At 48.0% G+C, this 17,132-nt stretch overlaps 1 protein-coding gene across 1 annotated transcript in view; it reads right to left on the reverse strand.

The window, feature by feature from the left end:
* ACAN (aggrecan) overlaps positions 1-17,132 on the reverse strand; it is a 46,392-nt gene that overhangs the window by 8,799 nt on the left and 20,461 nt on the right. The window contains exons 2-14 of the mRNA XM_027688655.1: positions 16,520-16,596; positions 15,620-15,991; positions 14,792-14,966; positions 14,132-14,259; positions 13,236-13,529; positions 11,186-11,524; positions 10,931-11,104; positions 10,261-10,435; positions 9,716-9,843; positions 9,301-9,594; positions 8,947-9,138; positions 6,955-8,826; positions 5,665-6,903 (exon numbers count right to left, since the gene is read on the reverse strand). Of these exons, the coding sequence (XP_027544456.1) occupies positions 5,665-6,903; positions 6,955-8,826; positions 8,947-9,138; positions 9,301-9,594; positions 9,716-9,843; positions 10,261-10,435; positions 10,931-11,104; positions 11,186-11,524; positions 13,236-13,529; positions 14,132-14,259; positions 14,792-14,966; positions 15,620-15,991; positions 16,520-16,589 (5,452 nt within the window). The 5' untranslated portion in view covers positions 16,590-16,596. The remainder of the gene's footprint in view (positions 1-5,664; positions 6,904-6,954; positions 8,827-8,946; positions 9,139-9,300; positions 9,595-9,715; positions 9,844-10,260; positions 10,436-10,930; positions 11,105-11,185; positions 11,525-13,235; positions 13,530-14,131; positions 14,260-14,791; positions 14,967-15,619; positions 15,992-16,519; positions 16,597-17,132) is intronic.

Consider the following 17,132-nt stretch of genomic DNA (forward strand, 5'->3'; position numbering starts at 1 on the left):
TGAGGCACTGACCCTGTCTTCATCTGGAGGCAGAATCACCTCACCAAGCTGATATTGGAAAACTCAAATATATCTGTCAGGTTGGAGGAAGCATTGCTGATTCTGGTCCTCCCAAAAAATCTGGATCTTGGAGGTCTTTTTAGAAAGGTCCAAATGGTAAAATTGGCAGTGACGTTGCCTCTGGAAATCCTGGCAAGTTGGTCTGTGGGTGTTGCTTTCTAGGATATTGCATCAAAGCCGCAGGATTTATGGGAGAGGAGAACTCCATTAAAAAAAAATAGCATCTATCACACAACACTTTGCTATTTTCTTCATACCTTTTATATACTACAAATGTGTCCACTTCCACATTGTTTAGAGCTAGACGAGGTCAGTAAACCACTGTACACCTCTTCAGCCAGCTGAAAAGCCCGCAACACACAAGGTGTGCCAGCTCTGCTCAGCATGGAGCGAGCTCCCACTTCCACAGCACCACCTGCCAGGTGCCTTGACAATACCTTGACACTCAGGGATCATGCACAGACGTGAGCTATTTATTTGCTTGGCTGAGCAGTCATCCAAAAAGTCAGCTCTGCTTTGAGAGCAGCTCAAGTGCTTATCAGCCGACAAGAGGACAAGACTACTGCTATTATTACCCCTTGCTAAGGAAGGGCAGCCATGTGTCGTGGAATGCAGAATGGAGGCAGCCCTTGCTTTCAAGAGCTGCAGCACTTGAAGGAAGAAAATGCCTCACGGTGCCAAGAATAGGAAACCCAGTTAGAACATGTTATTAACTCACTTCTTGAGGATAATGCAGAATTAGCGACTCTTTAGAAGAGGATTCATACTGCAGTTAAAATTGCCCAGAAGTTGCAAGAAGCTATTCAATTCTACTGTCACAATACTTTCTATTTCTTGCTACTAACAGGACCCAAGCTCTAACTTCTAGATGTAATTTTTTTTTTAGTAAAACAATTAAAAGAAAATAGCCAATGTAAACCAGGTCTTGCATCTGGAAGATGTAAACTGTTGGCTGGAGAAAGCAAGGGGAGTTACATAGCTGCAGTGCAAACCTTGAATTTGTTTCACCATTTTCTTCCTAAGATTTCTTCTACATTGCCAGATATATACTATATTTAGTCAGAACAATTTTCTTTTGGTGCAATTAAATACAACAGAAGTATTCTTGTCATCCCTGCTCATAGTGGGGGGGTTGGAGCTCGATGATCTTTGAGGTCCCTTCCAGCCCTAACCATTCTATGATTCTAAGGTCAGCTTTGTTCTTAAAACACCCACTAAGGAGAAGCAGCTGGTGAACAGAGAGGACGATACCACCCAAACCTTGAACAAACTATAGTTTTCCCAAAGGTGTGAGTAACTGGTTCAGTGACATACACTAGGATATTCCTGTACCCTTCTGGTTTTGTTCTGCAGAGGGGAAAAGGTAAGACAGATGTCCAATAGTGCCTCCCGTGCCACTCACTCTTCCTTTATAGGCCTTCTTGTAAGTGCAATTATCCACGCAGGGAATCAGAGACCAACCAGATAATTATCTTCTAGAGATGGAGGAAAAAAAATAATCCAGGTACCAATTAAATTTGCTTTTCAGGGACTGCTGGGAAGTTTGAACTACTGATCTGATAGCTCAAACAGAGAAGAAAAACATTGGAGCAATTGAAGGGTCACTCCGAGAAGAAAAGAATAGGAGGAGTTAGGGGAATCAGTTCTCTCACATTTTAAGGTAAATGCTAGTATTGAACATCACATAGCCAGCTTGTGATGAGCAATTAAGTCATTAAAATAATTAACTACAATAATTGAACCAAAACCTCCCTGTAGCAGAAGGGACAGATTTTGCTGAATCCTTAAAAAAACCTTTATTCTACTAGAGATCATCAAGTTTCAAGGAGGACCTGTTGATCTGCTGGAACCTTCAATTTGTTCAACACTCTCATGGAAGAAGAGCTCAGGAAATTTGGACATCTCTGTCTCCAAAATATTATATATAGAAGTAAACAGACATGTAAAGGACTGTACAGTACCTCTGCAGAGGCAGGTTTTATTCAAGCTAACTAACTTCTGATGCAAAGCAGGCAGTGTATCCAGGAGAAATCAAATCATCTGGTCAGCCACAAATGGTCTGTGCCTTTGTTTTTCTCTCAGACAGGACTGGTACCTCCATCTCCTTCTTGAGAGCATAGTTTTCATTCCACATTAGGTGAAACATTATGAAGCAGATAAACATTTTCTTGGCTTTTTTTTTTCTGTGTGATTTTCTCTGGACCAACAAAACTCTATCCCGTGGAATTCCAGCTTGTGAAGTATGAGGAAAGCCCACCAAGACCTTTCCTCATTTGCATTCTAACCTTCTGCTGTGCCGGGGCCACAGGCAGCAGAATTCATGGACTTGTTTCACCAGAGACAAGCAAAACTTCACATAAATAGATGCCATTTCAGCACATTTCTCCTTTTCCCCTGCAATGTGAGTGCAGTTTTTAAGTCATTGACTGGTCAGAGTGCTCCAAACCGCAGTCTTTCACTGAAGTGCCAGCACGCTTTTTTCAGCTAATAATTATTTGTCTTCAAATGTTACCAGAAGCAAAAAGACCCGCTGAGTTGGCAAAACCCTGGATGAAGAAGCCAAGCCTATGGACAATTCTTTAAGCTTGTGGGGCTCCTGTCTTCACGAAGGAATCAAACTGCTGACTAAGGACATGTACATGCATAGCCTTCAATTTGGTTAAATACTAAAAAATACTGGCACTCCAGGCGTTAATCTTCAGTCTTCTTATGCTTCTGGCCTTGGCTTTTGAGAGAAGTAGAGGCTACAGCAGAGCAGAAAAATACCATTCTTCTAAAATCATTCAGCTAAATAGGCTGCTGCTTAACTGCAACCCTCCAACAAGACCAGAGGGCAACAGCTCCTCACTCTAAGCTCCTTCTTTAAGCTGAACCAGCTTCACCCATTCTTTCATGTTAGTCAAAATTCATTTCACTGAATGGGCATCCACTGCATCCACAAATCCTGAGCACAGCACAAGGCACAGGTATGAGAGCTGATTTTTTTGCAAGAGTAAATTTCAAGACTGGGAAACTTCAAGTGAAAAGGCAGCCACAACATTGAAAACAGCATTCTGGGTTCCAGCCTACAGTTTTTCCTCGTGGACTTTCAGTGTTCACAATTCCCAGAGCATTGCAAAGATTAACAACCAAAAAAGGGAAACCTATGATTATATTTCTGTCCTTTTCTTTTATTCATTTATCTATTTATCTATTTATTTATTTATTTATTTATTTATTTATTTATTTATTTATTTATTTATTTATTTTGTCATCTCTTTGCTCTAATTCTCTAGAATAAGTTTGTCTTGTTGCAGGGGTGTTGCAAGTTCATGGTCAATACACTTCCTTGCACCCAGATGATGTTCCTTCAGACCCTGGCTGGGACTGCATTTAATCCTGTAGAGACACTGTAGTAAAGAAGCCTACCAATAAAAAGAAAAGCTTTACCCTGGAATATTTTCCCTGGTAGGAGCACCAGCCATACAACATTTACTCAAGTCCATCTCTAGTTTATAAAAAGTCTGCAATTAAGCTTCATGCAGTCGTTGCTTACCTCTTGCTGTCACCTGCTAAGAAACCTCAACTGCTACATCATCTCTATGGCTTGCAAATACACATGTTCTAATTTCAGAACATTTTCAACCTTCTTCACACATGAGCTGCTGAACACATGGTTTTCCTTCAAAATACTTCACAAGAATGTTGGCTAACAAATGGTCTGAAAAATCTGGCAATCGCCTTGTGGGTAATTTATAAAAAGAAAAAGCTGTGGAATAAAACCGTATTTTTGGGCCAATAATTCTTTTTTCTTTTTTTCTTTTTTTTTTTATTTTTACTGAACCTCACTGGCTTCCTTCCTCCCCCTCAATGCTGATTTTGCTGGCTTATTTTTGTCTCCAGGCTTGGACATGGCAGTGGGCATGGCCCAAAAGCAGAGCCCATGAGTTGTGCAAGAAGGGCTTTTGGGTCCATAACTCCTGCATCACTCTGCCAAGCCCTGGATGCCTTGCCAGGCTGGAACAGTGCTGTGGGAACGACCCTGATGACTTGCCCTCAGCCTCTTGTGCAGCATCTTCTGTGCAGCTGCTCAGCAGAGGCAGAGGGGACCGCAGGTGTGTTGTGAGCAGGACTGAACAAAGGTTTGTGATTACCTATGCTCTCAGAGGGAGAGAAGTGACGCAGAGGGAAATGCAGTGACTCACTCAAAACACTTTGGGGATGGAAATGACGTTAGAAACCAGGCTGAGCCTCACAAAGCCCTGCACTTACAGACTCTTATCGAGTTCAGAGATACCTATGCTGAATTGTGTAAATTGACCAAAAGAAGCTGTTCAGGAGGTAATGTGGAAGGGGGTGGAATTAATAATACTTTAGCTAAAGGAACAGAGCAAATCTCTCTGCACATACATTTTGTACCATACTTAAGCAACATGTCCTACATGAACATGTGGTCTTTTGAGAACCGAACACACGCAGGAGCTCCATAAAACAAGACAAGCATTGGTGGTTTTCAAACCAATCAACGGGGCTTGTTCCCTGGTGCCAGCTCCTGATGGCAGCACAGGGAAACCAAGCTGTGTCCAGGGATGCTGCAGGACATCCTGTGTTCCTGGGACTGGGCTCCTTCCCCGGCCAAGAAGCAGCCACCGGCAAGCACAACATCTCGCATCTCGTTTTCTTCTTACTGCAGTATGCTAATTCTTTCAGAGCACGTGAACACTGCTCAGAGAATAGTTGTCAGAACTCTAGCAGAGTGTTTTCACCATAAATGGTCATTCAGATTCAAATATTGTGTCTGTTTATACTTGGCAGCAAGGGATCCTACCAAAGGCAGAACACTGAAACATTGAAAAGAGGCAGGGTGGAGAGAAGGGCATTTATCAGCAGAGCTGACACAAACTAGTGATGCTCTGAGCATCATCTCACACATTTATCCCATTCTAGCTGCAGAGAGCAGCATAAGACACAGACCAGAGGGTGGTCACATGCTATGCCAAAGGGATCAGAGCAGTCTGCCCGACACAAACGTTGCACTCAGTGCGGATGATGCTCAAAGCAGAGGTTTTTGTTTCTAGCTGGCTTGCTTTGCCTCTTACCCCTCGACACTGCAAAGCTGCTGAGGGAGAGTTTCCCACTCCACAGTAACACTTGTGGGTATAGGAAGCAAGTCAGCACATCATGAAAAGAGAAACAGAACACGACAGAGACTTGCAGCCCATCTTCTCCAAGTTCTCAGCTGCATCCAGGGTGGAATCTCTGTCAAGTGAAGCCAGTTTACCAAGCATTGGAACAGGCTGCCTAGGGAAAAGGTAGAGTCACCATCCCCAGAGGAATTTAAAAGACATGTAGATATGGCACTGTAGTGGTGAACTTGACAGTGCTGGGTTAACTGTTGGACTCAATGGTCATAAAGGTCTTCTTCAACCTAAACAATCCTATGATTCTATAATCATGACCTGTGAAAACCCCCATATATTTATGGCTTTCCACCAGGAGAATATTCTGCTCAAGGCTGCTTCTGTGGTAATGTTCTCTGTTGTATAAAAAGCAAAAAAGTGACAGCTATACACCCTCCCTCCCTCCCCTCCCACAAAGTTTTCCCTTCCATATGAGACACGTTACCTTCTGTAGTGGGTCCTAATGCGTCAATTGCTTCTTGTGAGACTTGAGGCAGGGCAGCAGTAGTGGTGGCCAACAGATGGGGATTGTCTAGAGCAGCAGCTGTCTCCGTCTCTTGTCCTGACACTGCAGGAGGGGAAAGCTCTATTTCAAGCTGAGCCTCTTCAGGGTTCCTGGGTCCCTGTGCTGTTTCAACATCTGGAGTCCTGGTACTAATTACAAAGTCTGGGACAGAGGTTTCCCCTGAAATGCCTGCTATGGAGTGTGTCACAGCTCCAGATGCTGCATCAGTAATCTCCTCCTCGGGGGTACCAAAGGGCTCCCCACCGGCCAAAGATGTGGCAGCTGTTTTGATGTTAGCAGCAGGCAATGCAGATGCTTCCCCACTGGTTTGAGGGACTGTGGATGTTTCTGTGCTAGTCTCAGGAAATGTTTCACCCCGGGCTTCTTGGCTTGTGGGTGTTTCTATTCTAATTTCAGGAAATGCAGAAGTTTCCTCACTTGCTTCTTGAACTGTGGATGTTTCTATGTAGATTTCAGGATAGGCAGATGTCTCACCCCTGGTTTCTTGACTTGTTGGTGTTTCTATGCTAATCTCAGGGAATGCAGATGTCTCCCCACTGATATCATGGACTGTAGAAGTTTCTATGCTAATCTCAGGAAATGCAGATGCTTCACCTCGGGCTTCTTGACTTGTGGATGTTACTATTCTGATTTCAGGAAATGCAGATGCTTCACCACTGATTTCATGGACTGTGGAAGTTTCTATGCTGATTTCAGGAAATGCAGAAGTTTCCCCACTGGTTTCATGGACTGTGGATGTTTCTATGCTAATTTCTGGGTAGGCAGATGTTTCACCCCTGGCTTCTTGATTTGTGTATGTTTCTATTCTAATTTCAGGAAATGCAGAACTTTCTCCACTAATTTCATGCACTGTGGAAGTTTCTATGATGATTTCAGGAAAGGCAGATGTTTCTCTGCTGGTTTCATGGACCGTCGAAGTTTCTATGCTAATTTCAGGATAGCCAGATATTTCACCCCTGGCCTCTTGACTTGTGAATGTTTCTATTCTAATTTCAGGAAATGCAGATGCTTCCCCACTGATGTCTTGACTTGTGGATGTTTCTATTCTAATTTCAGGAAATGCAGATGTTTCCCCACTGATTTCTTGTATTGTGGATGTTTCTGTGCTACTTTCAGGAAATGCAGAGGTTTCTCCACTTACTTCTTGAATTGTGGATGCTTCTATGACAATTTCAGGATAGCCAGATGTTTCACCCCTGGCTTCCTGACTTGCGGATGTTTCTGTGAAAATTTCAGGAAATGCAGAGGTTTCCCCACTGATTTCTTGAATGGTTGATGTTTCTACGTTAGAGTCGGGAAATGCAGATGTCTCCCCACTAATTTCATGAGTCGTGGATGTTTCTATACTAGTTTCAGGAAATGCAGATGTTTCACCACTGGTTTCATAAGCTGTGGATGTTTCTAGGCCACTTTCTGGCAATGCAGATGTTTCCCCACTTAGTTCACCAGATGCAGAGGCTTCACCACTCGGCCCCAAACTGTAGGGAAATGTGACAGCTGTTTCCCCACCCAGTTCCTGTGATACTGTTGGTCTTGTCACAACTTCTACTAAATCAGAAGTGACTAAAGTGACTTCTGGAAGCCCTGAGACCTCCCCACTGATATCAGTCACTGCTGAAGACTGTCCACTTAGATCTGTAGCTCCAGAAAATTCTCCACTGATGTACGGGATCCCAGATGGCTCTCCACTGAAGTCTCCTGTCCCTGAAGGAAATCCACTAGTCTCAACAGCTCCAGAACCTTCTCCAGATAGTCCTCTGTCTCCAGAAGGAAATCCACTGATTTCTATCATCCCAGAGGGCCCTTCTCCCACCTCTTGTGCAATTGATGTCTGTGTTACAACTTCCACCAAAGTGGTATCCACAAGAGACACTGTGGGAAAGCCAGAAGCGATTCCACTTTCTTCTCCAGACGGCAGACCACTGGTGACATCAACTCCAGAGACATCTCCACTGCTGTCAATCACTCCACTCGGATATCCACTCATCTCCAGCACTCCAGACACACTCCCACCAAAGTCTACACGCCCAGAGGGCTCACCACTGATGTCTAAACTCCCAGATACTGTGCCTGATGCATCTTCACCTCCTGAAGGCAATCCACTGATTTCCAAAGTCTCTTTTGCTTCTGCTTCTGTAATTGGGGGGGTTGTTGTCACTTCCTCCAAAGTGACATCTACAAAGGTAATGCCGGAGGCCTCGCCACTTCCATCCATACCAGAGGTAAGGCCACTTAGGTCCACCAGGCCACTGACCTCAGGTGTTCCAGATGTTTCTCCACTGACATCCAGTCCTGAGGGCAATCCACTAAGCTCAGACCCTCCAGAGGGCAGCCCACTGAGATTGGGTACCCCAGAGGGCTCCCCACTGAGCTCCAGCCCTCCAGAGGGCTCCCCACTGGGCTCAGCTCCTGAGGGCAAGCCTTGGATTCCACCACTGCTGTCCCACTCGGAGGATGGAAACCCTGACAGATCTCCTCCACCGCTGACTCCGATGGACCCTTTTCCCTCCTCTCGCCGTTCCGGCACTGTTGTCACGACTTCCACCAATGTGGTATCCACAAGGGAGATGGTAGGAAAACCAGAAGCGAGTCCACTTTCCTCTCCAGATGGCATGCCACTGACTAGCTCAGTGCCAGAGATTTCTCCGCTAGCTCCAAGAGGCAGCCCACTGCTTTCCACTCCAGATGGCATCCCCCTAATTTCTGGTATCCTTGAAGTAGACACTGATACCTCTTCCTCTGCAGAGGGCAGGCCACTGATATCAACAACACCAGAAGCCACACCACTCAGGTCCCCTGAGGGCAACCCACTTTCTCCAGGTAGGAAGCCACTGGTATGCAGGTCTACTGATGGTAATCCACTCTCTCCAGTCCCTGAGTGTTCTCCACTAAGTTCAAAAACTCCAGAAGTTGGTTCTCCACTTGTGTCCGGGACTCCAGATACCCACCCGGATGCCGAAGATTCACCACTGACTTGGTGTTCTCCAGATTCAGTCACCTGCCCTGACACTTCACTGATGGAAGCACTGGTACTTGTTTCCTCTGGTATTATGGTAGCTGGAGGAAAAGCAGATGGACTCACTGGAAAAGGAAGAGCAAACAAAGAGAAGGAGTTGGGAAAATTATTTATACTTTGGGAGTGTCCCAACCCTACACCATCAGCCAAGCATGACACAGGCTACAGAGAAGCTCTGAACCCACCTGAGAGGAGTGACACATCAGTTGGAAAGACCTCTGTCCCCCAGGCTGTCTGATTCTCAGGTTGAGTGGCAAACTCTGTCTCCACGGTCACCTCCTCCCCAGAGGGTACCCCCTCCACTCCAGGGATCACTTGTGTTGCCAGCACATCTTCAAAGAATGGGGTGACCCCTTCCTCCTCCGCAGGAGGCAGAGCTGGAATAAAAAGGCATTGGATGGATTTTCCAAAAATTCACAATCCAAGACGCCAGTGAAGTGCCTCACCTAAAACGGCACCCCAACATGCCCAACCTCCCGCGTGAAATCCCCTTCCCTGAGGAGACAGGTCTGTGTGTCCTGCCAGGGTTGGGAGGGTACCTCTGAAGCAGAAGGCGTGGTGCCGGGACAGCGGGTCGGGGAAGCCGGTCTGGTTGTGGTGCTGGTAGACAGTTCTCACGCCCGGCGCGTCCCCGCCGCAGGTGGGGCGGGGGCTCACGATGGGGTAGCGGAGGCTGCCGTCGGCCAACCAGCCCGCGTAGCACCTGTCCAGGCCCTGCTTCCAGGCAGCGTGGAGCTGGCCAACAGAGGCCAGCGTGGCATTTTGGCTCTCACAGTACTGCTGGGCCTCTGGGAAGGTGAACTGCTCCGGCTGGGTTGCGAAGAACACCTCGCCTGAGGGATGGGAGAGGAAACAGGTGTGAATCCCTGCATCCCACCCATGCACACACGGATGTGGAGGTGTGAAGCACATTTTTGCTTCACAGCAGTGCGCAGGGGAAGGGGGAGAACGTACCCTTGAGCCTGTCGATGTAGCAGTACACGTCGTAGGTCTCTGAGGCTGGACGCATGCCGTACGACCGCACGCCTGGGGAGTTCTCTTTGTCTCCTACACAGTTATTTCGGGGATTTACAATGGGATACCTACCAAAAGAAGAAGGGAGGAGGTAACCCAAGGTCAGCCTTATGTACCCAGGACTGAAGAACCTCAGTGTGCTTGGGAGCAGGACATGAACTCTTCACAGTTACAGGTGCTCAGAGCCCCCAGCGTGACTTGGAGACAAAACCACTTACAGCTTGGGGCAAAAACCACAAATTTTCCTCTACTTTTTCTACATACCAAGAGAGCTCACTGGTGCAAAGTGTATACACAGGTTAGGAGACAAGGAAAACAAGTAGAGAAGAACAGATCTATTGGCCACTAGATATCATGGCCTGGAGACAACCTTGGGCCAGCAAAGGTTTAGATGCTCATGAAGAGAGAAGCAGGACAGACCAAAGCCCTGATTTCACGGTTGAATAGTCATTCTGAGAGGTGTTGTCCCAAGTCAGTAGTGTTACCTGACTGTCTGGTCCCGCAGCCAGCCGGCATCACACTGGTCAAAGCCAGCCTCGTAGGCAGCCTGGAGCTGCTGGGGAGTGGCAATCACTGCGCTGTTCTCCAGACAGGCCTGCTGGGCTTGGACGAAGGAGAAGGCATATCTGCTGGTGGCAGAGCGGTAGTGAAACACCACACCTGGAGGAGAGAAGCCGTGGTGAGACAGCAGGTACAGGACTGTCCTGCCCTGAGATGCGCAACCAGAAAGGGTCTTCCCAACAACAGTGCAAGGACCAATCCCTCTCAAACCCACTTTGATGGAGATGCCTCATTCATTGAGCTCTGCTGCCCCTTCTGGGGATTTCTTTTGCCCTCCTCTGGGATCTTTTTGTCTTGACTTTCCCCTCCCCTGGAGTCAGATGCGTATGGGAGAGCAGACTGTGACCACTGCAGCCCAAGCACCAGCCAGCTGAGCCCTTGTCAGCACATCATGGGGTGGCCCACAGCCTCCTCCTCTCGCCTCCTGCCCTACTGTAGTGGAAGCACTCGGCCTGTCCCTGGTCCCAGACAGGCCTGCACACCTCCAGGGACCCGGATGCCCTCTGTGATGGCAGAAGCTCAGGCTCCTTTCAGCTGAGTGGGTACCTTGAGGAGAAACTGATCTTCAGGCTTCTCGGAGTGCTGGTGACTTACCCGTGGGGGAGATGGGCTGCTCAGGGAGGTGACCGGCACCAGGGGCTGCTGTCGCTCGCACCATTTGATCTTCCACTGTGAACACCGAGGCAGACTCTAGTCCTGGGGTGGCAGTCACCCCCACGACCTCTTCCACTGAGCTCACCTCTGCTGTTTCGGTGGTGACAGCAGTGCCTAAGGCTGTGGTGGTGATGGCAGTGCCTAAGTCTGTGGTGGTGATGGCAGTACCTAAGTCTGTGGTGGTGATGGCAGTACCTAAGTCTGTGGTGGTGACCTCTTCAGGCACAGTCCACACTGCTGTGACATCCCCCCTGGTCACATTTTCCTCCTCTGTGGCAGCTGTCTCTACTGTGACACTGGTGGTGAAGAGATCGGGCAGGACAGTGAAGCCCTCGTACAGCTCGGTGGCGGTGGGTGTGATCTCAATGGGCTCCAGGGTGGCGATGCTGCCACGGGCCTCCTCCTCCGTGGCATTGTGTGACAGGGGCAGCTCCACCTCAGTCTGGGTGACGGTCTGGACATTGAAAGCGCTGCCCAGCTCGCTCCCTATCTCATCGATGAACTGCCCTGGGATCAGGGTCTCGACGTCGTCCCCTGCATCAGGATACAAAGCAGCAATCAGAGAGGACAAGGTCAATCTGAGGAGGTGGACTGCACTGCTGCCGCCTCCGAAAAGAATCTGGGTGTTTGCTGGCTCTGAGAGGATTAAGGAAGTCATGGTGGTTTTGTAAAAGAAATGCTTTTCCTTCCTCCACTGTGGCTCTGCAGCGCCTCAGCACGCAGGGCACGGTCACGAGGCAACGAGCCACCGCATGCTCCACAGCTGGTGAATCAGCGGGACATTCCCTGCTGTGCTCCCTGATCTCCTTCCCGGGAACACCTTGCCCATATTCAGGTCTATACTGACCTCTAGTGCCTGCTGCGAGGAATTTAGGGTGGCCGGAGGGAAGTAGGGGAGCTTGGGTAACCTCCACGGCAGGTCTGTCTGAGCCGTGGGAGAAAAACAACTGGATCCTCACACATGAAGCCTTCACCAGGATTGCGATCTCATTTAGCTCTGCCAAGGCTACAGCTTAAGAGCTCATCTCGTACAAACATCTGAACCTCATTGCCAGGACAGCCAAGGCCACTTGCTGTACCAAATATATTCAAACAGCTCCCACCTGTTCCCTCCCAAATCACTTTCCTGCTCAAATCACATCCCTTGGGTCTAGAAGAAAGTGCTTAACATGCCATTGGGAAGGTCAGCCTATGACAAGGTTTGCAGAGCAGCATAGAGCAGAACTGTGAGGACAGGTAAGAGAGGGATGGGACATCTTGGATATGCAGCAAAGCAGGTCTTGGCTGGGGAGGGAGAGAGAATGAGAAACTGTCAGGGATTTCCTCTCATACTGCTTTCCCAACTCTATTTATTTCCAATTCCACTTTCCTTCTGGTTCATTTTAGCCTCTCAGACATCAAGGGATTCAGAGAGAATTTGATAGATATGCTCAGACAAGGACTAACTGTATACAGCAATTTCAGGTGCAAACCCTGAGATAATAAGAAGGCTGTGGTTTGGTGAACCAGTCTTTAGCTTGGCCACTTAACTGGGTACCTTGAAGGGTCTGGGAAATGCATCTGGACTGATGCAATAGGTCTGATCAGAGGGGTTTAAACACATATTTTAAAATATTGTTATTTTTTGAACTACAGCAATCCCATTCAAATGTTAGTCTCTGTTTGCCCTGAATAGGCCATATATCACTGTGCTTTGCCCACTTCTTGCTGCAGGGAGAAGTGTGCAGTTAGAAAAAAGGGGGAGCATCTGGGATGCTCTCCACTTCCTAGGTGCAATTTTGCTCCATGATTGCCAGAGACTGCATCAGTCTCAGATTTATCCCAGCACGGAAACTCAGTCACGTGTCTGTACCACATCATGTCACTATACACATCTTCAGGGTCGGACCTGTTCTCTTTCTCCTTCTCTTCCATCTCCAGCATTCGAAGTCTTGTACACAAAGCACCTGAGCTCTGCTCCATGTCTCCAGGAGAGCTATGAAAGCAGGAAGGTGTGGGAGGACTGGAGAGAGGCGAGCTGTGTTATACCCACCCCCGCAGAGCCTCTTGTACAGGTCAAGCAGCCGTGTACTTTCTGGATCTGCTTCCTACCCAAATAAGGACTTAGTCCTTTGCCAAACCTGCTTTGTCTCCCTCTTTTAAGAAAACCCCAAACATTAAAGAAACAAGAGGTTATCTCTGGCGCGGGAACTCCTTGCTGGTGTGTGCAGACACGCTGCTTAGTCCCACGGCCCCGCGCACTCACCGCTGTAGCAGATGGCGTCGTAGCGGGAGTCGGGGTGCGGGTACCCCGTCTGGTTGACGTACAGGTACACGGTCCTCACGCCCACCAGGTTCCCCCCGCAGTTGGGCCGTGCTCTGGAGATGGGGTAGCGGACGCTGCGGTCGGCCAGCCAGCCCGCACTGCACATGTCCATGCCGTCCTTCCAGGCCAAGTACAGCTCTCCCGTGGTGGCCAAACGCGCCCCCAAACTGCGGCATTTGTCAAAGGCTTCTTGGAAGGTGAACTTCTCCGGGGCAGTGGCATAGAAGACTTTACCTGCAATCACACCGTCCATTAGCACAGGAATTCCCTGTAGAATTTAATCCCAATTCCCTTTCTGTCCCTTTCCCACTCCTGAGAGTTTGGATAAGATGGAGAGCCCTGTGTATTGGAGCTGAACTGCAACTCCGTGTTGGTGACTGTTTATAAACATCAGAAGAAAGGGAGTCTTACAGACTGAATACAGACTGGAGCAGAACTAACCAAATCAGCTGGAGCACTGGGGCAAGAGGGAGATAAAGGACAATTGCAGTCCTGTTGTACTGAATATTTCAATGGATCCCTGTCATAAGCATGAGTGGTTGACATCTCTGAATGTCACACCCTCAAATGGATGACCAGGCAGGATGGTGTGGACTCTAGTATAGGTTAGGCGGACTCCACCCTCTGTACTGCATTAGTCATTTGACATTAAAATTGTCCAAGGTCTAACTAAGAGACTGTAGAGAACATCTGTCCTGGCTGGAGTATATGCTTTTTCATCTTTAACCTGTCCTTTCTCTAAGTCCTTTGCCCTCTGTATTTACTATTGTCCAGCCTAAGCATGATGAGGGCTTTGGCTGTTTCTGTGTCTAGTAACAATGAAAGCCTCAAATCACCTTGCATTTGCTCTGCATAGCAGTAAACATCATAGGTTTCATCTGGCTCACGGACACCGTAGGTCCTCACTCCTGGAAATTCATCCTTGTCGCCATAGCAGCGCTCCCGGGGCCAGTGGATGGGGTACCTGAGGGAGAGATGGTGCATAAGGAGTAGAGGGCAGGACTCTGGCAGCCACAGGAGGCTGTGAGGATGCTGCAGAGCACTGTGCAGTGTGGTGATTTTTTTACTTTTCCTGGATTGTGGGGGAAGGGAAGGATGATCTGCTGTCTTGCCCTTACTCTGATGGCCCTTGGAGCACTGACCAAAGACATCAGGGCAAGGTGCCTCCCCAGTGGGGGATGCACAGCTTGATACGGCTGAGCCACACTTGTGCATCTTGGCACAGCATCGGTTCTGCTGATGAAGAAGATGAAGGATCAGGATTAAACCACTGTCCATTCAGTTGTCAACACCAGCTGAGGAGGACAGTGGTCATTCTGCTTTCCTAGTTTAGATCCCCCCTTTCAGAGAGTGGCTAGCAATCCACCACCTCCCTCTGCACACCAGCAGTTACAACAGCTACTGTTTAACAACCATTTTCAGTCGGTGGCTTCATTGCAGAAGCCCTTCCCTAACGACCTTGCTGAGGCTTTCCTTTCCCCTCCACGGTTCCTTACCTGACAGTCTGATCAGCCAGCCAGCCAGCATCACACTGCTCGTACCCATCCTCGTAGGCAGCCTGCAGCTGCTCAGGAGTGGCAATAACAGCACTGTTCTGGATGCAGGCCTGCTTTGCCTTCTCAAAGTTCAAGGTGTACCTTGTGGAGATTGCTCTGTAGTGGAATACGATGCCTGGAAAAGACAATGGCCATCACTCACATCACCAGCCCCTTTCTTTCCAAAGAAGGCACAAGAAAAAGCCAAAAATAAACCTCATCTTGTACAGTTCTGCAGTGAAAGCTATCTCCCTGTCTTGTACAGAAGGCAAAAATTACAGAAAATATAAGAATTGTCTGAAACTTTTGTTACTTTATCTACCTATTACTGGGATAGGCTTTGCAAGATGGCAATGAAAGTTTTTCCAGAATAGCCCAATTCTCCAGCTGAGGGCATCCCATCTCCTAAAATGTCTGGAAAAAAATTAAAGATCTGATAACAGCCCTGTTCCAGCTTCACATGCCTGAGCAACAACCCAGCGTATCCAGTTCCACCTCCTGTCAAGGATGTTGTTTTGCTGTCTCTGTAATTCACCTTCTGCCAGAAGGATAACTTTTTTTGCCACATACTCTGCCATGAGTCATTTTACTGGTTTGTTTAGTCTGGTCCTAGCCTGATAAAATAAATGCCTGGCCCATGGCTTCTCCTTACCCACCCATCACCTTATCTGTGACCTGATGGGAAAGGCTTGTGCCTTTGGAAAGAGCTGTGCCTTCAATATCCGTGTACTTCTTCCTCCCTTCTGCCCAGCAAGATCTTGAGAGGAGAGAGCAAGGGCAGGATCTCACCTTTCACTAGGACCTCTATTGTGTCTTGTCTGTCCTCAATCCCATACATCACTTCACAGCGATAAATCCCAGTGTGGTTGGATCTCAGCGCCTTGATCTCCAGAGTGGCATCGGTGGGGATGGCGGGGTAGTTGGGCAAGGAAATTGCCTCCCTGTACTCAGAGTTGAGCCGGATTCTCCCACCAGTGGCCACTAGCAAGACAACTTCGGTCCCGTTTGAGAGCTTGCTCCATTTGATCCGTGGGTTCAGCATTACACTGGTGTCCTGTTCCTCCGGGATGTTGAAGTAACAGGGGATGTTCAGGGAGCTTCCCAGGATAACACGCAGGGGAGACTGCTCAGGTATCTTGACTTCCAGGCCATCACTACTGTCTGTCAGTTCCCAAACAAAGCAATGGTTACATTAATAACACATTTAATACAAAACATCCAGTGCTTTCATATGATCCAGTGCCTATATCTGCTGTGCAAACCTGTACCCCACATATTCGGATGCAACCTTTTTGGTCTAGTCTATAAAGGGAAGTTATGACAATGACCACTGCACCATGGGTTGCTTTTGGCATTTGGATCAGTGCTGGATGGGGGAATGAAGGGAATGAAGGGCTCCACTGCAGCATAGCTGCTGCCCATGCTACGAGATCACACATGATAATGTTTAAAAAGGGGAATGCTGAAATTTCTAAGTTTCCCCATAAATCTGCCTTTGCCTGCAGCTATCTCCCTGGCTCCCCAAGTGCATGAGCAGTGAGAGGCTGTGGCACAGCAGCCGCATGAACAGAGGAGCCTCCTGTGTGCAGATCTTGAGTACACTTATTTCAGGGCGCTGCCCATTCTTGGGGATGGAACCAGAGTGTGGCACAGGGCTCAGTCCCACCTTCCCATACCCTGGACACGTACCTGAGAGCTCCACAGAGTTGGCTGCAGTGATGGCTTGCAAACACACAAACACTAATAGTAAAGTGGTCATAGTTTACCTGCAAGAAATAACAGGGAGAAAGGATTTGTGGTATGTTCACAGGGAGCTGAGTGCAATGCTTTCAGCTGCCCCCTAAGCCTCCTACACTCCTCACACTGGCAGGGAAAGCTGGTCCCTGGGGAAGGATGCTGTTTCAAAGTTCCTCTTGCTTCAGAAATAAGTCTGTGAGACAAATAAATAAGATGCTCTGCTATGTACAGCAGACAGAAGTGTTACTAGGCATCACTTATTATATTGGTCTCCCACTCTCTTGCTTGTTATTCAATCTTATCTGTGGAGCAGAAAGACAATTTTACAACAGGTCTTCACACTTATTACATTTTTACTCAAGAAGGACCATTACATCCACTAAGCCTTTGTCTCAGAACAGGAGCTGCCCCTCATTGGGTATCCCCACCCAAGCCAGCACTGACTCTCAGGCCAGATGGTTGGAAGCATTTCATATTCCTTAAAATGCTCTGGAAAGGAATTTTCCCTCTACATGGTGGAAAAGCCAAAGGTTATAATTCTTTGGTCCAACCTCATGCTCTGAGA

This window comes from Neopelma chrysocephalum, unplaced genomic scaffold (genome assembly GCF_003984885.1).
Source record: "Neopelma chrysocephalum unplaced genomic scaffold, ASM398488v2 Primary Assembly neopelma1_75, whole genome shotgun sequence".
In the NCBI taxonomy this organism is placed as follows: domain Eukaryota; kingdom Metazoa; phylum Chordata; class Aves; order Passeriformes; family Pipridae; genus Neopelma; species Neopelma chrysocephalum.